Source organism: Xenopus tropicalis, chromosome 1 (assembly GCF_000004195.4).
Source record: "Xenopus tropicalis strain Nigerian chromosome 1, UCB_Xtro_10.0, whole genome shotgun sequence".
In the NCBI taxonomy this organism is placed as follows: Eukaryota; Metazoa; Chordata; class Amphibia; order Anura; family Pipidae; genus Xenopus; species Xenopus tropicalis.
The window spans coordinates 206832655-206856129 of NC_030677.2; the positions used below are offsets into that span (position 1 = coordinate 206832655).

At 50.1% G+C, this 23475-nt stretch overlaps 1 protein-coding gene across 3 annotated transcripts in view; it reads left to right on the plus strand.

Moving 5' to 3' along the window:
- Nucleotides 1-23475, plus strand: part of rnf165 (ring finger protein 165) — a 42295-nt gene that overhangs the window by 8022 nt on the left and 10798 nt on the right. For 2 of the 3 annotated variants that reach the window (XM_031894934.1, XM_031894935.1), the window contains exons 2-3: nucleotides 21959-22268; nucleotides 23155-23274. In XM_031894934.1, the coding sequence (XP_031750794.1) occupies nucleotides 21959-22268; nucleotides 23155-23274 (430 nt within the window). Of the gene's footprint in view, nucleotides 1-754; nucleotides 853-21958; nucleotides 22269-23154; nucleotides 23275-23475 lie in introns of those variants that run through there. The other variant, XM_031894936.1, reaches the window with a different exon arrangement.

Consider the following 23475-nt stretch of genomic DNA (forward strand, 5'->3'; position numbering starts at 1 on the left):
AGCCCATTTATTCTCGGTCCCATACAGACAAGCTGCGTTTTTTATGATTTCCCAGAATTTACGCCATTTTGACGCCAACTCCCTGCACCCTTGGGTCTGGATAAAAGTACAGGCACATACATTCTGTACAGCCAGAGGGCTGGATCTACCTGATTTTTGTTATTTTTTCCCCACCACCTCAGATGGGGGCTCCATTTCTCTGCTTTGTTAGTTACCCCATGTGCCTACAGAGAGTTGTAGTTCAACAACAGACCCAGCGGCACCCACACAAGGGTTCTCCTGGTTCCTGGGACCCCTGATCTCTCCGTGATCCCATTTCCCTTTGTATCAGAAGCAGCGCGGCGTCTATCTCTCCCTTTCATTCTCCCTTTGTTCAGCGGCCACCTGCCGGCCGGCCAATCAGAATAGAGGAAAATGATTTCTTTGTGCTGTCCCAATGCTCTATAAGGAATCCGAGCTCAGTACAAACGCACGCTGCCGGAAATGATTGCAGCTTTTGGTGGTTTTTTGTTCCCGAAAACCTGCATTTAAACATGCGCCACTTCAACCACACAGAAGAGAGGTTTTCTTGCCCTTTAAACCTGAGTTAATCTGTGAGCCAGTAATACCCCCACCCCCACTATACATCTCAGCTGCTGGAGATCAGGCAATTGTATAGCATAAGGTTAGGATTCAAGGGATTTAACCCTTCAGCTCCTATTCACTATTTGCCAATGATAAGGGAGGTTTGAAATATTACATTTTTAAGGCATGGTTGGAAAAGCGGGACCCTAGCAACCAGATAACAGTGTAAATTCCAAACTGGAGAGCTGCAGGGCAGAATCAGGGAGCTGCTGATCCAGAACAAAAGATGTAAGTACTGGGGCTGATCGCTGGGCCCATGGGCCAAAGGGAGAGAGGTACTAGCCAATTTGGCCATCTACAGGGCTGGGCAAATAGCACTTTTCCATTCGTTCAATGACTTTCCCAAGTCAACGTATTTAATGTTGGGTGGCACTGTAGCCAATATTTTACTGGCAGGGTGGTAAAACACCAGCCAGGGCCAGGGCCGGGCCTAGTCAGTAAAATACCAGCCAGGGCCAGGGCCAGGGCCGGGCCTAGTCAGTAACATACCAGCCAGGGCCAGGGCCGGGCCTAGTCAGTAACATACCAGCCAGGGCCAGGGCCAGGGCCGGGCCTAGTCAGTAACATACCAGCCAGGGCCGGGCCTAGTCAGTAACATACCAGCCAGGGCCGGGCCTAGTCAGTAACACACCAGCCAGGGCCGGGCCTAGTCAGTAACATACCAGCCAGGGCCAGGGCCGGGCCTAGTCAGTAACATACCAGCCAGGGCCGGGCCTAGTCAGTAACATACCAGCCAGGGCCGGGCCTAGTCAGTAACATACCAGCCAGGGCCGGGCCTAGTCAGTAACACACCAGCCAGGGCCGGGCCTAGTCAGTAACATACCAGCCAGGGCCAGGGCCGGGCCTAGTCAGTAACATACCAGCCAGGGCCGGGCCTAGTCAGTAACATACCAGCCAGGGCCAGGGCCGGGCCTAGTCAGTAACATACCAGCCAGGGCCGGGCCTAGTCAGTAACATACCAGCCAGGGCTGGGCCTAGTCAGTAACATACCAGCCAGGGCCGGGCCTAGTCAGTAACATACCAGCCAGGGCCAGGGCCGGGCCTAGTCAGTAACATACCAGCCAGGGCCAGGGCCAGGGCCGGGCCTAGTCAGTAACATACCAGCCAGGGCCAGAGCCAGGCCTAGTCAGTAACATACCAGCCAGGGCAAGGGCCGGGCCTAGTCAGTAACATACCAGCCAGGGCCAGGGCCAGGGCCGGGCCTAGTCAATAACATACCAGCCAGCACCAGGGCCGGGCCTAGTCAGTAACATACCAGCCAGGGCCAGGGCCAGGGCCGGGCCTAGTCAATAACATACCAGCCAGGGCCAGAGCCAGGCCTAGTCAGTAACATACCAGCCAGGGCAAGGGCCGGGCCTAGTCAGTAACATACCAGCCAGGGCCAGGGCCAGGGCCGGGCCTAGTCAATAACATACCAGCCAGGGCCAGAGCCAGGCCTAGTCAGTAACATACCAGCCAGGGCAAGGGCCGGGCCTAGTCAGTAACATACTAGCCAGGGCCGGGCCTAGTCAGTAAAATACCAACCAGGACCGGGCCTAGTCAGTAACATACCAGCCAGGGCCGGGCCTAGTCAGTAACATACCAGCCAGGGCCAGGGCCGGGCCTAGTCAGTAACATACCAGCCAGGGCCAGGGCCGGGCCTAGTCAGTAACATACCAGCCAGGGCCGGGGCTAGTCAGTAACATACCAGCCAGGGCCAGGGCCGGGCCTAGTCAGTAACATACCAGCCAGGGCCAGGGCCGGGGCTAGTCAGTAACATACCAGCCAGGGCCAGGCCTAGTCAGTAAAATACCAGCCAGGGCCAGGGCCGGGACTAGTCAGTAAAATACCAGCCAGGGCCAGGGTCGGGCCTAGTCAGTTACATACCAGCCAGGGCCGGGCCTAGTCAGTTACATACCAGCCAGGGCCAATATTACAAGTGGACTTGCCAGTAAATTTGTAATCCCCAGTTGTTCAGCCTCCACCCACTTCTGATCCGCCCCCACTCCCCCCCCCATCCTGCCCAATACCTTTTTCATACCATCTTCTAGCTGATGGTGTAGCAGTTCTGCCCCCAAATACATAGGACTGCCCCCTTTGGTCCCACCCCTGCCTCCACTTCATTGGTTAGTTAGGAGCCCATAAAAAGGCGGCAACTCCAACTGTAGCTCCTCCTTTTTTCTTCCTCCAATGCATATGCGCCCGCCCACGAGGAGCATCATCAGGACAGCAGCAATCTGATAGGGTATACACATGCCCGGATGGGCAGGGAAGGTTGCGGGTTAGGGGCTGGTGCACCTGGACCACCCTTGTGTCTTGGTAAGTCCTAACTCTTACACACCTTTCAACTTCCAAAGCTATCTGACCATTAAGGCCGATGGGTTAGGTCACCCCAAGTCTTGCCCCTGTATGGCCACTTATAGTTAGCTCAATAGCTCATAAAATACATTGATGGCCAATGGACATTTTGTAGTATGAAGGAAGAGAACTGAGCAGTCTGTTGTGACATCATTAGATAGGCCTGTGATGTCATGAATTCTGTGACCATGATGACATCAATAGTTATCAGCCACAGTACAGGCCACAAATTATACCAACTGGCCTCTTAATTTGGTTCACACCTAGACTCCAGTGATGGCCTCACACGTGGCCCCTGACTACATCAAAGGGCCACACAGTAGCTTTCATTTTGGTTGAAAATCCAACTTGCTGTGAGCAGGGAAGGGGTTAATCTCCGCTGTATGCCAAACGGATTCAATAGGGAGATCAATAGCAATAGGGAAGGTTGGGAAATAAATACCAACAAACAACAGGGGCTGCACTGAAAATCCCAGCTCATTGTTCATTTGGTTCTGTCACAATGTTCTTTCCCCAGAATCCAGCAGAACTATAACTCACATCCTCATTTAGCATAGGGTTTATAGGAAAAACTGTATTTATATAGCAGTGACATCAGCACTGTGTAACACTCCCAGCTCCCATTTGCCTCCAGTATCTAATCCTTACATAGAAAATATCTGTACCTATAAATGAATCTCATTTATAGGGTATAATGTACCCCCTTGTGACATAACTTATACAGTTTGTTATGTCACACCCCTACTGTAAATGATAAGGATATTAGCAGTCACTGAGGGGTTCTGTGCCCATATAAAGGCACAAGGCTGCAGGCCGAGTTATACAGGGAACTCTGAGTATCACTCATGTATTATAAGGGATAATGTACCCCCTACTGTAAATGATAAGGATATTAGCAGTCACTGAGGGGTTCTGTGCCCCCCATATAAAGGCACAAGGCTGCAGGCTGAGTTATACATGGAACTCTGAGTATCACTCATGTATTATAAGGGATAATGTACCCCCTACTGTAAATGATAAGGATATTAGCAGTCACTGAGGGGTTCTGTCCCCATATAAAGGCACAAGGCTGCAGGCTGAGTTATACAGGGAACTCTGAGTATCACTCATGTATTATAAGGGATAATGTACCCCCTACTGTAAATGATAAGGATATTAGCAGTCACTGAGGGGTTCTGTCCCCATATAAAGGCACAAGGCTGCAGGCTGAGTTATACAGGGAACTCTGAGTATCACTCATGTATTATAAGGGATAATGTACCCCCTACTGTAAATGATAAGGATATTAGCAGTCACTGAGGGGTTCTGTGCCCATATAAAGGCACAAGGCTGCAGGCTGAGTTATACAGGGAACTCTGAGTATCACTCATGTATTATAAGGGATAATGTACCCCCTACTGTAAATGATAAGGATATTAGCAGTCACTGAGGGGTTCTGTCCCCATATAAAGGCACAAGGCTGCAGGCTGAGTTATACAGGGAACTCTGAGTATCACTCATGTATTATAAGGGATAATGTACCCCCTACTGTAAATGATAAGGATATTAGGAGTTACGGTGACTGTACTTATAAATTGAAGCAACAGACACAAGTAACATCCCTAAGCACCAACTGGATCTGATCTGTGACATGACAAAGAGATTATAAGGATATACAATACAGAGTATATACACATATACATGGGTTAGAATGCCAGGTCCAAAATCACTGCGCAGGGTTAAGGGAACAATTTCCCTATAAAGAGAATAACATATGGCTAAATCCCATTATTGTGCATTAGTCTGTATAATCCTCACAGTCTGGAACACCCCCAGCTCCTAGTGTAACCTCAATGCACTAAAAGGGCTGGGAGAGGAGGGTCCCTTTAGCGCCATTTGCACAATTCAGGCCTGAAGGCTCATACCCTTGATAGCCTCGGTGACCTTCCCCCGGCAGCTGCCCCTGGGGCAATCTCAGCAGTCTGGCACTTGCCTCATTTACTATTTTGGCTTGGACTGTCACTTGTGTCCGGTGACCTGAGTAAATGGATGTTATGGGAAAGTAATGACTGCTATGGGAAAGGGCACGGACCCCCGGCCCCCACAGTCACAGCTTGACTGGAACAGACTTTATCATCTTAGACACTATGATAAATGGCCATACATTGGAATGTGTAGTTCAACAACAGATGGAAAACACGCAACACAGCAGCAAAATCTTAAAACATCCTGGCCTATTGACTGTAGCCCATGAAACTGCTGCACAGCGCCATCTACAGGCTCAAGATGTAATCAGGCCTCAACACATCTATGGAGTCAGGTAATCGATAATTCTAATGGCGTCCCCCCCAAAATATGTTTGTATAAAGCTTTTAGCAGTCTGAATTTGAAGTGTGGCCCCCCAATTGGACTCATTGCTGTGTGGGTTAGTAGTGGGTCCGGCTATTGTGACCAGAACTCCTGCTGCCCCACTATTCAGCCTCCCACAGACGAGCAGATGGCATTGGGCTGCCGAGGAGCCGGCTAATCTTCCAGCCTTAACCAGAGGGGGTAGTGGGGCCCTAGGAACAGATTGGCTTTGGTGGCCACATAATGGCTTTGCTCTCCCTATTGTCCTGCGCTGAGCTGGGATGGGCCACTGACTTGTTAAATCTGCACTGAATGGGCCTGTATCTGTTTCACACGTTACATGCACGGGCAGATGGCTAATTGCGACTCGCCAACACTGGGGCCCTTTGTCTGAAGTCTTATCCCTAACGTTCATTATGGAGACAGGACAGATGGTCACTTCTTTTCTTGTAGCCAAATAAGACTCAAGCCAGCCACACACGCAAATAAAGCCCTGACTTAAAGGGGAACTACACCAAAAGAAAAGAGGACATTTTATCCAACTTCCCTCATTACACTCCCTGCTGTCCCTGGTGTTGGGAGTTGTAGTTGTACTGTCTATATACCAGTAATTGTACCAAGGAAATGTTCCTTCCATGGGCCCCTTCCCATAGGCTGGGGGCCCAAGCAGTCAGTTGTGAACCCCGAGAAGCCTGGAGCAGGGAAGGGACTGTTTGGAAGGCCTGGGATTAGACATTCCGGGAGTTGGGATTTGCTTAGGCTCCGGGAAGGCCTATTGGAGGGTGCAGGGATTCCGCCTTGGTTTTGTTCTGAGAAGCTAAATATATACATTTAGTCAGCAGTCGCAACGAGCAGCACCTTGTATCCAGGTAGCAGGACTGTCCTTAGGGGCAGCAAGGTGTGTGTATCCCTACACCCTCCTCTGTAGGCTCCAGGGGCCCATAATATAGAGCAAGGTGTGTATCCCTACACCCTCCTCTGTAGGCTCCAGGGGCCCATAATATAGAGCAAGGCGTGTATCCCTACACCCTCCTCTGTAGGCTCCAGGGGCCCATAATATAGAGCAAGGCGTGTATCCCTACACCCTCCTCTGTAGGCTCCAGGGGCCCATAATATCAAGCAAGGTGTGTGTATCCCTACACCCTCCTCTGTAGGCTCCAGGGGCCCATAATATAGAGCAAGGCGTGTATCCCTACACCCTCCTCTGTAGGCTCCAGGGGCCCATAATATAGAGCTAGGTGTGTGTATCCCTACACCCTCCTCTGTAGGCTCCAGGGGCCCATAATATAGAGCAAAGTGTGTGTATCCCTACACCCTCCTCTGTAGGCTCCAGGGGCCCATAATATAGAGCAAAGTGTGTGTATCCCTACACCCTCCTCTGTAGGCTCCAGGGGCCCATAATATAGAGCAAAGTGTGTGTATCCCTACACCCTCCTCTGTAGGCTCCCGGGGCCAATAATATAGAGCAAGGTGTGTATCCCTACACCCTGCTCTGTAGGCTCCAGGGGCCCATAATATAGAGCTAGGTGTGTGAATCCCTACACCCTCCTCTGTAGGCTCCAGGGGCCCATAATATAGAGCAAGGTGTGTGTATCCCTACACCCTCCTCTGTAGGCTCCAGGGGCCCATAATATAGAGCTAGGTGTGTATCCCTACACCCTCCTCTGTAGGCTCCAGGGGCCCATAATATAGAGCTAGGTGTGTGTATCCCTACACCCTCCTCTGTAGGCTCCAGGGGCCCATAATATCGAGCAAGGTGTGTGTATCCCTACACCCTCCTCTGTAGGCTCCAGGGGCCCATAATATCAAGCAAGGTGTGTGTATCCCTACACCCTCCTCTGTAGGCTCCAGGGGCCCATAATATAGAGCAAGGCGTGTATCCCTACACCCTCCTCTGTAGGCTCCAGGGGCCCATAATATAGAGCAAGGTGTGTATCCCTACACCCTCCTCTGTAGGCTCCAGGGGCCCATAATATCAAGCAAGGCGTGTGAATCCCTACACCCTCCTCTGTAGGCTCCAGGGGCCCATAATATAGAGCAAGGTGTGTGTATCCCTACACCCTCCTCTGTAGGCTCCAGGGGCCCATAATATAGAGCAAGGCGTGTGTATCCCTACACCCTCCTCTGTAGGCTCCAGGGGCCCATAATATAGAGCAAGGCGTGTGTATCCCTACACCCTCCTCTGTAGGCTCCAGGGGCCCATAATATCAAGCAAGGCGTGTGAATCCCTACACCCTCCTCTGTAGGCTCCAGGGGCCCATAATATAGAGCAAGGTGTGTGTATCCCTACACCCTCCTCTGTAGGCTCCAGGGGCCCATAATATAGAGCAAGGTGTGTGTATCCCTACACCCTCCTCTGTAGGCTCCAGGGGCCCATAATATAGAGCAAGGTGTGTGAATCCCTACACCCTCCTCTGTAGGCTCCAGGGGCCCATAATATAGAGCAAGGTGTGTGTATCCCTACACCCTCCTCTGTAGGCGCCAGGGGCCCATAATATAGAGCAAGGTGTGTATCCCTACACCCTCCTCTGTAGGCTCCAGGGGCCCATAATATCAAGCAAGGAGTGTGAATCCCTACACCCTCCTCTGTAGGCGCCAGGGGCCCATAATATAGAGCAAGGCGTGTGTATCCCTACACCCTCCTCTGTAGGCTCCAGGGGCCCATAATATAGAGCTAGGTGTGTGTATCCCTACACCCTCCTCTGTAGGCTCCAGGGGCCCATAATATCGAGCAAGGTGTGTGTATCCCTACACCCTCCTCTGTAGGCTCCAGGGGCCCATAATATAGAGCAAGGTGTGTGTATCCCTACACCCTCCTCTGTAGGCTCCAGGGGCCCATAATATCAAGCAAGGCATGTGAATCCCTACACCCTCCTCTGTAGGCTCCAGGGGCCCATAATATCAAGCAAGGCATGTGAATCCCTACACCCTCCTCTGTAGGCTCCAGGGGCCCATAATATAGAGCAAGGTGTGTGTATCCCTACACCCTCCTCTGTAGGCTCCAGGGGCCCATAATATCAAGCAAGGCATGTGAATCCCTACACCCTCCTCTGTAGGCTCCAGGGGCCCATAATATCGAGCAAGGTGTGTGTATCCCTACACCCTCCTCTGTAGGCTCCAGGGGCCCATAATATCAAGCAAGGTGTGTGTATCCCTACACCCTCCTCTGTAGGCTCCAGGGGCCCATAATATAGAGCAAGGTGTGTGTATCCCTACACCCTCCTCTGTAGGCTCCAGGGGCCCATAATATAGAGCAAGGTGTGTGTATCCCTACACCCTCCTCTGTAGGCTCCAGGGGCCAATAATATAGAGCAAGGTGTGTGAATCCCTACACCCTCCTCTGTAGGCTCCAGGGGCCCATAATATAGAGCTAGGTGTGTGAATCCCTACACCCTCCTCTGTAGGCTCCAGGGGCCCATAATATCAAGCAAGGAGTGTGAATCCCTACACCCTCCTCTGTAGGCTCCAGGGGCCCATAATATCAAGCAAGGAGTGTGAATCCCTACACCCTCCTCTGTAGGCGCCAGGGGCCCATAATATAGAGCAAGGTGTGTATCCCTACACCCTCCTCTGTAGGCTCCAGGGGCCCATAATATCAAGCAAGGCGTGTGAATCCCTACACCCTCCTCTGTAGGCTCCCGGGGCCCATAATATCGAGCTAGGTGTGTGTATCCCTACACCCTCCTCTGTAGGCTCCAGGGGCCCATAATATAGAGCTAGGTGTGTGTATCCCTACACCCTCCTCTGTAGGCGTCAGGGGCCCATAATTCAGAACCCAAGCAGCGTCCAGTCCTAATTGTACTATCCTTGGGTTGTCATTGGGAGCTCAGATATTTCTATCCCACAGTTCAGTGAGGGGGGCCCCCCAAACCCACCCCCGTTCCCCTGGGTGTGCCAGCCCCCTCTATAAATAAATCCCTGGCACAATTACAGCTCCTTAGCCTCATTGCCTTAGTATACACATTATCCAGCAATGTCCATTGATTTCATCCAGCGGCCTAACTAAAGGCTTATGGGCCCGGGGCAAGATTTGTACTGGGGCCCCACATTTGCTCTGGACTCCCCCCCCCCACCAGGCCATCATTTTGCATCTACCAGTCCTGCCCTGCTGTGGGGCATATACAGGGGGAATTGGTATTAATGAGCCCATTACCATTTCTGCTACAGGGGTGCGGTGCTATGCCAAATGCCACACTCCATGCCAGCCAGTGTCCTTTCCCAGCATTCTCAGCCAACCAACAGCCATTTGCCAAAAGAGCTGACTGTCTGGGGAAAGTATATGGTACAGTAGTACAGACACCTATTGGATAACAGCGGTATTACAACCACTATATCAGTAATACTGGAATATAGGCACAGGTTATATTGTCTCAGTAATAGAAAGGAAGGAAGAAAACAGGTTTAATTTGTGTCTTTTTTCAACCTTAGTTACTATATCTCTGTGTTACAACCTACAGTAGGATACACGCTAGTTCCACAATGACAACTCCTAGTACCCCCTGCCATGCCCAATGCTTTGGACCAGACTGTGGGGTTCTACTGGCCTCAGCGCTGCGGGGTCTGACTGAGACACTGTTAGTTCTGTCTATTCAATCCAGTGGGTAAGTTTGATAAATACATAAATATATCAGTGTCAAGTGATGTCAGCGGGTAGTGTTGGTGCTTAGTGATGTCATACATGTCACATGACTCATTCAGTCTATATGAGAAATAATTTGCTTTCTCATTTCCCTATTATTCCCTAAATCCCAGTTGGTCAGTATAATGTGCAGTGCCCCCCCTGTAGTACAGTATGGCCACCCACGCCGCTCCGCTAACTCAGCTGGTCCTTTCACCGGGACGCTCACATGCAGCCATTACTGCGCGGAATTCTCTGCCTAAGGAACTCTGCATTCCATAGGAAATTGGAAACACATTGGCAACTCCCGGCCAGCGGCTACGCAGCCATAACTTACTGTAAGGGAAAAATAAGCCGTGCAACCTTGTGGGTACAGTACAGGAGGCAATGGGGCAGCTGTGACAGAATGCTCTGTTGTACAGATAGCTAGAATCTCAGCCATAAAGCAGGGCAGGACTGCTGCTTACAATGGGGGGGGGATCAGATAGGATCTGTGCCACTGTGACAGAATGCTCTGTTATACAGATAGCTAGAATCTCAGCCATAAAGCAGGGCAGGACTGCTGCTTACAATGGGGGGGGGATCAGATAGGATCTGTGCCACTGTGACAGAATGCTCTGTTATACAGATAGCTAGAATCTCAGCCATAAAGCAGGGCAGGACTGCTGCTTACAATGGGGGGATCAGATAGGATCTGTGCCACTGTGACAGAATGCTCTGTTATACAGATAGCTAGAATCTCAGCCATAAAGCAGGGCAGGACTGCTGCTTACAATGGGGGGATCAGATAGGATCTGTGCCACTGTGACAGAATGCTCTGTTATACAGATAGCTAGAATCTCAGCCATAAAGCAGGGCAGGACTGCTGCTTACAATGGGGGGATCAGATAGGATCTGTGCCACTGTGACAGAATGCTCTGTTATACAGATAGCTAGAATCTCAGCCATAAAGCAGGGCAGGACTGCTGCTTACAATGGGACAGAACACTCCGTGGATACGGTGCACACACTGATAGAATAAATTCTTTAAATGATTTATTTTGCTGCCATTTGAGTTGTGAACGTGAAATTAATCATTGATAAAAAGTTTCCTGAGTGATCATGGGAAATCCCACGTAGAGCCCTGATACAACAAACCCCGGCTAATGATATTCATTTGTGCCCTAATATTTACCCTTTAATTTCCCTCCTGCTTGCTCGGCAGTCTGTAAGCAAAGCTCAGTGCAAACAGTTCTTTATCGCTCGCTTGTTTGTTGTGTAATTATTCCACTTAGCAGACGCCTGAGAGCTCATCCCCGAGTCTCAACACTGTATGAAAGGGAGGGCAAGTCACAGTCCCACCCACTAGTCACTGGCCAAGGGCAAACTGGGAAGATTAATGGGCAAATAATAGGAAACAAGCAAATATACTTCCCCTAACATATTCAGTACCGAGGGCCATGGTCGGACTGGGTCGGTTTAAAGTCAGCAATCCAAGGGTTAATTGAATCCAGGAGGTGCATAGACAGAGGTGCTGGGCCATCAAAGAGAGCAGTCGATGTTTAGTTCCCCTTTAAATGTAAATTCATTCAGTCTGCTCCTCTGAGCGCAAATTAATTTTCCATTTTTAGTGGTTTTTGGGATAGTAGCAGTTTTAGACCGCCCATACCAACAGCTCTCTTTGAAGGTCGGGTGTGTGCGACCCTAAGGGGGCCATTCACTAACCGTCGGATTTTTGGAAATCGATGGCAGAGGACCCTTTCCTGGAAGAGCTTTTAGACGTTAGAGTTATTGGATTTTTCACTCTGGGTTTTGTGAGTTTCTCGCACAGACTTTTCTGTGGAGGAAATGAGTTTAGTCAAGTTTGAAATGAGTTTTAATAAATGTGCCCCTATGTGTTTATTTTCTAGGCAATTCCTGTACATCAATTAACCCTAAGGTTCCTGACTCAGACTTTCAGAGAGCCAAAAGCCTGTTATTAGCAGTCTAAAACTGCTGTTATTTCATTATTAGTCAGTACTCACAGGGCCCCATACGTTTAGCAGCATTATGAGCCTTCCTGTTAACTGGGGGAGCGTGGCCAACAAGCAGAATGGGGTCCAAATAAATAAAAAATACCCCGTGCCCTGATCCTCCAGGCCGCACCGCATTATGGCAGTTTCCCATGCACCCAAACCAAAAAACTTGCCCCCACCTTCATGGGCACCGAGCATTTCCTGGAACACCCCCCCCCCATTAATCCCACGCACTCCCACCCCAGCCAATGCACTGGGATTTATTCTTAGCCATATTGTAACACAATAAATACACGGAATCAAACATACTGAGCTGGCAGAGTTCTGTAGCTATTGGGCGGCCGGGCACCATGCTAGGGGGAAATGCAAGTACAATTTAAGCCGGGCACAGAGTGTTCTTCTCTAGAAATTGCTTCTCTGATAAAATCACATTTAATCTTCCCTTCTGTGCTGCATTTCACTGAAAGGAACATTCCGACTGGGCCTCCAACGTGTGATACCGAATGTGGCACCATCTGTACCGTACAGACAGGGCTCAGTTATACACAGGGGCAACGCAGGGCAGTGCCAACAGCAGCGCAGCTAAAGATTAGAAATGCTCCCTTCCCAGAGGCTATTATCCCCCCACTGCTACTATAGGCACCATCTCTCCCTACTATACCTGCTATCCCACAGCCCCAGTCCCTTCCCAGAGGCTATTATCCCCCCACTGCTACTATAGGCACCATCTCTCCCTACTATACCTGCTATCCCACAGCACCAGTCCCTTCCCAGAGGCTATTATCCCCCCACTGCTACTATAGGCACCATCTCTCCCTACTATACCTGCTATCCCACAGCCCCAGTCCCTTCCCAGAGGCTATTATCCCCCCACTGCTACTATAGGCACCATCTCTCCCTACTATACCTGCTATCCCACAGCCCCAGTCCCTTCCCAGAGGCTATTATCCCCCACTGCTACTATAGGCACCATCTCTCCCTACTATACCTGCTATCCCACAGCCCCAGTCCCTTCCCAGAGGCTATTATCCCCCCACTGCTACTATAGGCACCATCTCTCCCTACTATACCTGCTATCCCACAGCCCCAGTCCCTTCCCAGAGGCTATTATCTCCCCACTGCTACTATAGGCACCATCTCTCCCTACTATACCTGCTATCCCACAGCCCCAGTCCCTTCCCAGAGGCTATTATCCCCCCACTGCTACTATAGGCACCATCTCTCCCTACTATACCTGCTATCCCACAGCCCCAGTCCCTTCCCAGAGGCTATTATCCCCCCACTGCTACTATAGGCACCATCTCTCCCTACTATACCTGCTATCCCACAGCCCCAGTCCCTTCCCAGAGGCTATTATCCCACTGCTACTATAGGCACCATCTCTCCCTACTATACCTGCTATCCCACAGCCCCAGTCCCTTCCCAGAGGCTATTATCCCACTGCTACTATAGGAACCATCTCTCCCTACTATACCTGCTATCCCACAGCCCCAGTCCCTTCCCAGAGGCTATTTGAGTTACCTGACTGCTTCCAGTTGTCCAAAATGTGTTAGCAGCCCAGATCAGTTGTCCCTACTTGGACCCCAAGCTCTAGTTAGATGCTTAGAAGCAGCCAGCACATATATCTGCTTATCAGTATGGGATATATATCTCCCTGCAGTCGTACAGACCTTACTAATCCATTTCATAGAGTAGGGAGATAAGGTTATAAGATGCATACCTAACTAAGCTGTGGCATCATTGTAGCAAATGGTTAATTGGGATTTATTAAGCGGCATTTAGGGCACCAGGGACTTAATTATCCCTGATTTTGCCGGCAGAGAGTGGCATTTATTCAGCGCACAGACAAGCAGACAAGGGAAGATTGAGATTCCAGCAAATTGTTTAGAAATAACAGTGTTCGGGCTCGGTGGGGCAGCCGCTTCTTGCTGTCGGCTGGAAGGGCACGAGGTGACACTGAAGGACAGGGAACAAGCAGGCAAATGGGGATTCATGATGGGAATGTGACCAGTGAGTCTCATTAAACAGAAGCCTTGTACTGCTGGGCTTGGGCTTCAGATGAAATGCAATTATTCTTGTGCTCCTGTCTGGCACGCAGGGCTACACGTTACAAGTACAGAGAGATAATAGGGTTCGGGCCCTGCTGTCTGGGGGTTCTAAATACTCTGTGATGCTCAGCAAGATGAACATTAGGTACAGTACAGGCAGCTTTGCTTTATGGCATTATTCCTATGCACTGCAGAGGCCAATGATGGCCAGCACCCAACCTGCACCCAACCTGCACCCAAAGTGGTGGCCCATTTTTGGGCACAAACCCACTTCATTCCCAGGTAAACCCCTGCAGGCTTTGGGCCAGTCCCCTGGAACGTATCCCACTGCTACTACAGCTTTAAGTGACTGCTTGTAGTTGTCCTAATCTGTTAGTAGCCCAGAGTAGTCGTCCCTACTTTGACTGGGACATATAACGGCCGATGCGTCTGGATCAGGCAGTTTTGATTCTTCCGTTGGATCGGGGGCCACATTGGCTTGTTGATGTGGCCCCTGAACCGACTGGTGCCTATACCTGGCCAAACGACCAAATTAGCCCAATATCGCCAACCCGTATGTGGGGATATTGGGAGAAGATCACGTGAGCAAATCTTACCGTGTATGGCCAGCTTAAGTATAGGGCCCCGGGATCAGCAGGAGGGCCACAGAATAAACAAACCTAGCCTATGGATATGCTGTATGGGCAACAGTTATTCTGCAAAACCCATGGAACTTGCCCTTTAATGTGACAGCTGATATCAGTGCAGACTTGGGGGGGGGAGAAAGAGAGAGCAGTGAATGCTCCAGACAACGAGAGCAACAGCTGCGGGGAGACAAATTGCAGTTGAAACCCCATTTAAATCCAAATGAATGATTCCTATTATGGAAGCCACACAGCTGTAAATAAGGGACTTTGTAAATCAGAATCATTGTCCCCCAGATATGCGGCGGCCGCTCCAAAAAACACAGACGGCAGCAAATCTCCTGCACAAAAGGGGTTTATTGTTGCTACCTGCGTCTCCTTATTTTCCAGATGAACAAATGTGCATTAAAGGGGCGGCCGCACTAAAACAGGTAGCGGTGAAACAATTTGCTATTTGGCTGTAATGCAATGTTTCCCTTAGTAGCCTGTGAGGATGCCCAGAACATTCTCTCTCTGTGTGTAGGAGCTGCCATGTTGTTTGCCTTAGGACTGTCCAACTAGTCTGCTCAGGACTTGCCTTCTCTGTTCTATCAGACAAGACGTTACTGTCTCTTTAAGATGCAGAAATACACACTAAATCCTGTATTTTTTCTATTGAATTGCAACCCTATAGGGCCAGTGCTCTAAATAACTGGATCACCCCCACCTTTTTTAATCCAAGTGGGTCTGGTACCATTCACAATAATATTAAGTACGAGGGCGCCGTACGCTTAGCGCTCTGCAACACAAAGCAGCCTCGCTTATACTTGGCCTTGAACGATTCCTACTAAGGCATTGGTATTGAGCGCACAGACTGCTTATAATCCGTGCGTCTGCTGAATGCGTCGATAGGAACGTGAGTGGAAAAGCGAATCAGCCCTAGGCCTTGGTCCAGTTTATATGTAGAAACTTCTCTTTACCAGGAGATCATTTGGCCCCAGGACCTTCAGCATCGCAGGGGCAGCAAATCACCAGCTAGGGCCGCAATCACAAATCCCTCCCTACCTGACCCTCTCCGTTGACAGACTATCCCTTATACCAGGGGTCCCCAAACTTTTTTAGGGTGAAGACACACAGAACTACTAGTAGCAGCTACTTGTCGCGGCTACTAAAGTAGACAATGCTGATCATTTACTGATAATGGTCTCTACGTGTGTTTAGCAGAGGCAATTCTCAGTACTGTCTATGGCAGGGGATTTTCTGGCATTTAGTAGCCATGAAAAGCAGCTACTACTTAGTAGCTCCATGTGTCTTCACCCTTAGGGCAGGGGTACACAGGGAGATTAGTCGCCCACGACAATGAAGATTTGCTCCCCGTGTACCCCTGCCCTTACTCGTGAGCCACAGTCAAATGTAAAAAGACTTGGGGAGCAACACAAGCACCATAAAAGTTCATGGAGGAGCCAAATAAGGGCTGTGATTGGCTATTAGGGGCCTCTATGCACCCTATCAGCTTACAGGGGGCTTTATTTGGTAGGAAATCTTGTTTTTATTCAACCAAAACTTGCCCCCAAGTCAGGAATTCAAAAATAACTCCCTGGTTTGGGGGCACTGAGAGCAACACCCAAGGGGTTGGGGAGCAACATGTTGCCCCCGAGGGGATCACTGCCTTATACGGCCAGGCTCTGCCCATTTCCCCACCCACTCCATCCATTCCCCACCCACCAATTATAATGCCCCATGTGATGCCCCTGCCTGCTCCCCTGTGACCTGAAGGGCGGTATAAATGTAAACAAAAGGTGGCAACCCTAGGAACCATCAAGACTGGACCCACCAGGATATTCCTGGTATCCCATCAGGCCACTCCGACCCTATTATTCAGACTGTACTCGATAGGGTGAGGCTGCCCATTGGGTGCCATGAGATACCAGACAGTGCATTTATATTCATTATAAGGTGCTGCTTGGTTATTGGGGTACCCTAGTCAGATCCCAGTCAGACACCCAAACATCTCCTTAGTCCAGAGGTGCTGTGTGGGCTTTGGTGCATGAGTAACTCTCAGTCCCACAATCACCTTGATGCTCTGAGTCTCCTTGGGAGGGAAATTGTTTGCGTCGGTACCGGCTGTGCCTTTGGGCCCGAGACTGGAGCAGACACAGACATCCCCTGCGAGGGTTTCCCTGCTGACACCTCTGTGCCGAGCAGAATCGGGGCGGGCAGAGCCGCTGCTGAGGGTTCATTAGAAATTCCAAGCAGGATCCAAACTGGCAGATTGTGCCCTTGAGTGAAGCTATGGAAATTATTTCCTTCCCACCTGATTCCACTTTTAGGCTTCTAACAGCACCGATTCCAGTCTCTCACTCAGCACATAGGTCCCCAATATTAATAGCAGGTACAGTAATAGCCCTGGGACCAATCAGAGGGGCTGTTAAGTATCCAAGATGGCTTTAGGTAGCCCAGAAACCAATGGCAGCCTCTCTGTACTCTGTTTTCCTCCAACACCCCAAAAACATACAGGCAGGTTCATTGGCTGCTGATAAAACTGGGGCAAGCATTGATGATAATAATCCTAATAACAGTAATCTTTACCCAAACAATACATTTAGCCAATAAAGCCAACAACATTGATAACCAAATCCTGCAAACAAGTTGTTCACCACCGATGGTCAGTGAGACTTGTCTACAGAAAGTCCTTTTTTACCCATGAACGACATTAAGGTATAAAAAGTAGGCAAGCGCTGCAAGCATATAAAAAGGTCCTAGGGGGTGGCCAGTAAGGGCTGTGATTGGTTATTTGGTAGCCCAATGTGGACTGGCAGCCTACAGGAGGTTCTGCCCCCAAAACTTGCCTCTAATTTAGATATAAGCACCTGCTTTGAGGGCACTGAGAACAACAGCCAAGGGGTTGGTGGGTAACATGTTGCCCCCGAGCCACTGGTTGGGGATCCCTGGTGTAGCCCAGAGTGCCAGCACAAGTTCCACCTTGTTATTTGATCATTGATCCTGGAGCCAAACAAGCGGATGAGCCCAGTTTCTGACACTAGCATTGTACCTGTTGGACATGCAGAGCTGAGACTGAGCCAAATCAGCAGTATCAGCTAGTGACCCTAATGTGCAGATTATGAAACCTTCACCAAGGCCACATACAAGCAGTGCCTCTTCCTTCTCTCCTCTGTCTGCTCTGCCGGCCTATAGCCCCATTCCCCATTCCCAACAGCAGCTCAATGGCCTGTAGCCATATTGCTCTTCTTTACCTGCAGGGTATCAGTTCCACCCTCTCTCATTGCTCTGCAGGCCCAGGCCCCTCAGCCCAATTCTTAATTCTCAAAGACAGCTCTGGGGAAATTGGCCTATAATTCAATATAAACCATAAAGGTCTGAGTCAGTAGCTTGTGCTGCAGAGTACGGTTGCTAGGGCTCTCCTGCTGTTGCTATGAGTGTTACCTATGGGACCGGCCTCACTTGCAATCAGCTGAGGGACAGAACATCTTCCCCTGCCCGGGGCAATTGTTTTCAGAAACGCAATGCATAATGAATCCTCATCTTGGGCTGCAGAACATATGGTTTGGGCTGTTTCTCCTGCCACATTCGCCTCTGTTTGCCAAATCCCATCTGAGCCGAGTCGATGAAGCAATTGTCCTGAACCCTTCGCTCCTCTCTCCTCACTGTATAGCAGCCACTCCATGGCTCTTTATTCTATTTCCGCCCGCGAATGGATTCACTCTGTCAATATACATTGCCCACCAGCGCTAAGGGCTCGTCAGAGGCAGATTTAATTAACATTCTGAACCTGAATTGGCATTTGTACATAGAGCAACTGTGTATGAGATATGTATTAAATGGTAAATCTCTCCCAGTAAGCAAATACTGTAATGGGAAACAATAAGTCCCACTGCTACTATAGGCACCATCTCTCCCTACTATACCTGCTATCCCACAGCCCCAGTCCCTTCCCAGAGGCTATTATCCCCCCACTGCTACTATAGGCACCATCTCTCCCTACTATACCTGCTATCCCACAGCCCCAGTCCCTTCCCAGAGGCTATTATCCCCCCACTGCTACTATAGGCACCATCTCTCCCTACTATACCTGCTATCCCACAGCCCCAGTCCCTTCCCAGAGGCTATTATCCCCCCACTGCTACTATAGGCACCATCTCTCCCTACTATACCTGCTATCCCACAGCCCCAGTCCCTTCCCAGAGGCTATTATCCCCCCACTGTTACTATAGGCACCATCTCTCCCTACTATACCTGCTATCCCACAGCCCCAGTCCCTTCCCAGAGGCTATTATCCCCCCACTGCTACTATAGGCACCATCTCTCCCTACTATACCTGCTATCCCACAGCCCCAGTCCCTTCCCAGAGGCTATTATCCCTCCACTGCTACTATAGGCACCATCTCTCCCTACTATACCTGCTATCCCACAGCCCCAGTCCCTTCCCAGAGGCTATTATCCCCCCACTGTTACTATAGGCACCATCTCTCCCTACTATACCTGCTATCCCACAGCCCCAGTCCCTTCCCAGAGGCTATTATCCCCCCACTGTTACTATAGGCACCATCTCTCCCTACTATACCTGCTATCCCACAGCCCCAGTCCCTTCCCAGAGGCTATTATCCCCCCACTGCTACTATAGGCACCATCTCTCCCTACTATACCTGCTATCCCACAGCCCCAGTCCCTTCCCAGAGGCTATTATCCCCCCACTGCTACTATAGGCACCATCTCTCCCTACTATACCTGCTAAAAACACAGAAGCAAAGACCTGATTGGTTGCTATGGGCAACATCACCGGTGATACTGGCTTACACACTGTAACAGATATGCCCCATAGTGTTTGTGAATGAGCCCTGTGCTTTCCCACGTTGTTCCTACCTACAGCTGCTGCTCTGCCAGCCATTACTATATTATCCATGCATGAAGCCTGGGTGAGACATGTTGGCAAGCTTACACGGGCAGGGGGTAATTGGGGTCCCGAGCTCCCTGTGACAGACATGAGACAGCTATTTCCCATCTCCTATTCACTCCCTGTCACCAACCTGCAGGTTTAACAATGAGATGATTGGTGGGAGCCCGCCGTGCCCGCAGCCAGTTGGCAGCCAGTTGGCACGGAGCTATCGGCATGCTCTGGCAGCGGGTAATCAAATTATGTAAATGAAACCCCCAGAGTTAATAACAAATCCAATCTGGATGTTGAGCGGTTTCTGAGTGATATGGCAGCTGTGCATTAATAAAGGGTAACAACAATCATATATTTAGCAGCCCCTACCCCCCCCCCCAATACTCCAGCACCCACAGGGTTACACCTCCGAGCAAATGTCAGCCTCAGCGCATTTCTCCTGATCCCACCCAGCAATGTGGCAGGCAAAGCATTCAGATAATATTACCCCCAGTCCGACTGCTGCCCCTTCTCTATTGCCCGGCCCGACTCCTGAGCTAAAGTATGTGACGTGGGCAGCCAATGGGAAATAAATGGGCCGTGTGTCTGCCCAATGTACACAGGGGAACAGATGTTCTATCTGCTACTGGGCACAACAGGAGGGCAATGGTGGGGGTATTTAGTACCCTAAATGTTTGGGCAGTACCCCTATAACACATGGGAATGTATCAAATGTGCCCTATTGCCCCATTTCAGCTTATATGGCCGCCCCCATGGCTACACAACAGCTTCTCTACACAGAATGTATTTCTGAAGCAAATACACAGTTTGCACTATTAAAGGGTAACTGTACCTCATATTTAAATACTGGGCATTTATGGACTGCTGGGAAGAAGTGACTGCGGTTACAAATATTTAAAAAAATATGGGTCACATTTTTGGCCAGGCAGTCGGACAGGTGTCGCAGGGTGGGGCCCATATGTGGGGATCGGGCGTAGGGACATTTGCTGGGACATTCCTCTTGCACCAACTGCAGGGCTGTAGGACAGGTGTGGGGCCCACTGTCCCTATACTCTCTGGGCGTTGGCCTCTCTCCCCCATTACATGTACAGGGGGGGGGGGGGTGCGCTGGGATGTGTCAGAGAGACTGAAACACTGGGATTAAAGGGGAACTCATGTATAAAAGGCTACAGGCTGGGAGCACAGTAACTGGGCTTTCTATTGGCTGCTGCAAGGGCTGACGAGCACATGGGGTGGTTGAGGGTCTGTGGGAGCAGTGAGGGACATGGGGGGATCATCTCTCTCTCCAAACCTCTTATAGCTGCCATAGTAACATGCATACACCCCTATAATACAGGCAGTTAGACTGAGCCTCCTAGGGCCCAATGGGAAAAAAGGATTAATCATCCAGGGACCAATCAGAAAATCATTAGATATAAAAATGATCCAATTGATGTGACGGAAATAAGAGAATGAATGGGAATGATGCCCCCCCGGCATGTCCTGCAGTGGCCTAACTATATATTCCCCCCCCACAGCAAATTCATCTTCAGGGCCCCTAAATGTTTGGAGGTTGATCCAATATTAATTGGACCTTTTTATTAACCAGGGCCTCATGGGGCCTCCTATACTGCTGGGCCTCCCTGCAGCCGCAGGGTCTGCTTCCCCTGTAGCCACGCCCCCGGTATCCGCCCAGTCCCACCCTCCATATGGGCGTGAAAATCCTCAGTCTGTTGGGACCGCCATGGTGACCCCAGTAGTTGCCCTTTGATCACTCATGTGCAATGGAATGGGGGGGGGGAGTGATTTAAGCTCTAATTGCTTTTCTGCATAATTATTTCATCTTTAATAATGACATCGTTAGTCAGAATAATTGCCGCCGTCTTGTGCGACATGAGAATGCCGGGAAAGGGTTAATCTATGTGTCCTAATAACGCTACTAATGCGACTTCTAATGCATCTCTGTCCAACGCTGTTGCATCTTGGGAAAGATTTGGGTAAATGGTTAAACAAGGAATTAAGTGAAATTATGTCACAGGGAAAATCATTTCAGCTGAAGGGATTGATACAGCAACGGAGCTGGGTTAGTTACCCTTTATCTGAAGGAGTCATTGGCTGCATCTCTGTCCATCGCTGTTGCATCATGGGAACGATTTGGGTGAAATAAGTGAAATTATGTCAAGTTACCCTTTATCTGAAGGAGTCATTGGCTACACTGCTGTGCAGAGGGCTGTTCCATGTCAGTCAGTGGGGGGGGTGTCTCTAAATGCTAAAGCTGTGGGCAGTTGCCTGTATCTATAGGCCGTTACTGTCTGTTTTTAGCAGACCCCGCCCCAGAGGATCCCATGCCACGCCCTTTATAGCTGCGCAGCCATTACACCGCGGGGCATTGTATGGGGAGTTATAACAACGCAGGAGGGCCATGGGAGGAGCTATAAAATGGCCATAGGACGGGATAGTGCAGCCCACGACATGTTGTTGCTATGGAGGTTTATGAATGAACCAATCGTTGTGCTTTCCAGGTGCCCCATTTCAGCGCTCCCAGCATGCCCATGCTACCTCCTGTCGCCACTTTCACCTGGGCCCCCAGCCTCAGCTCCCAGACTTCTCTCTGCATCACCACCCAGTCCAACCCCAACAAGGAATGGCCCCGCACATGGCCACGGCCCACCAGCATAATGGGCCCCTGCACCAGCCCCTGCCGCCCCTCCCAGGCCTGCAATTCCAGGAGGTGGCGGGACCCTCCTTCCTACCTCAGGCCCTGCACCAGCAATACCTCCTCCAGCAGCAGCTCCTAGAGGCCCAGCACCGCCGCCTCGTTCCTCACCCCAGGTAAGTCTCAACCCCTTTCTGTTTCAGTCACCTATCCTAAGGATTTCCCTCATTATATCGGTAGATACCCTACTAAATCCCTTACCTGTCACCCACAGATATAAAGCTGTATAATAAAGTCTTCTAAAAATTAAACATGAAACCCAAATTACCTGTTATAAATGTATTTAAAAATCTGAGCTGTCAATCATATATTGCCTGCCCCGCCTCTATGCCGAAGGCATAGAGGCGGGGCAGGCAATATATGATTGACAGCTCAGATTTTTAACTACAATTACTTCAACTTTCCATTCAGCACCTCCTAGATATCACCCAGATAGCAAATACATAAGACTTTGGGGGCGATAATAACAGCGTACACAAAATGGCGCCGGCCTGCAGGCCGTAATCATGAATTCCAACACTAAAGGCAGCAAGAGTTAAATAGTTTCTATAGTGGAAGTAAAGTTTGTTTTGCTCTACTAACCTGATAGAAAAGGATTTGGAATCATTTCTTGGGGTGAGGGGTCCCCTTTAAGCCATTTAGCCAATAGGGATTCAACGTTCGGAACAAGAAGACGCAATATACTAATTCTATAGGGCTGATAGTTTTACTGGCCAGTAGTCAACTATTATGTAATTATGAATACTGCTGGCCAACCAACCTCCTGCTTCCTTATAAACCCCACCCACTCAGGAATTATCTCTACTGCTGATTGGCTGGGAACTAATCCCCCCTCCGCAATGGTGTATTATTGTTACTATTACCCCTCTAGCCCGGCCATTGTGCAGTGATTATGCCCGCTGGCCACCATTGAATGTTAGTGATGCCCCAGTGATACCAGTAACGAGGGAGGCAACATGGGTGCCATGGGTGCCTAACCAGCGAGTCTGCGTTCTCCCACAGGCGCACCCAAGAGCGAATGTCTGTCCATCCCCACCGGTTACGCCCCGGCTTCGACTTCAGCCACCAATTACAGATTTCTCAACCACTGGGGCCTCGATACCTGGCTGAAGGCACCGACTGGTAAGTGTGCAGCAGGGGATTGTGGGATTGGGGGGAGGCAGGCTGAAGGCACCGACTGGTAAGTGTGCAGCAGGGGATTGTGGGATTGGGGGGAGGCAGGCTGAAGGCACCGACTGGTAAGTGTGCAGCAGGGGATTGTGGGATTGGGGGGAGGCAGGCTGAAGGCACCGACTGGTAAGTGTGCAGCAGGGGATTGTGGGA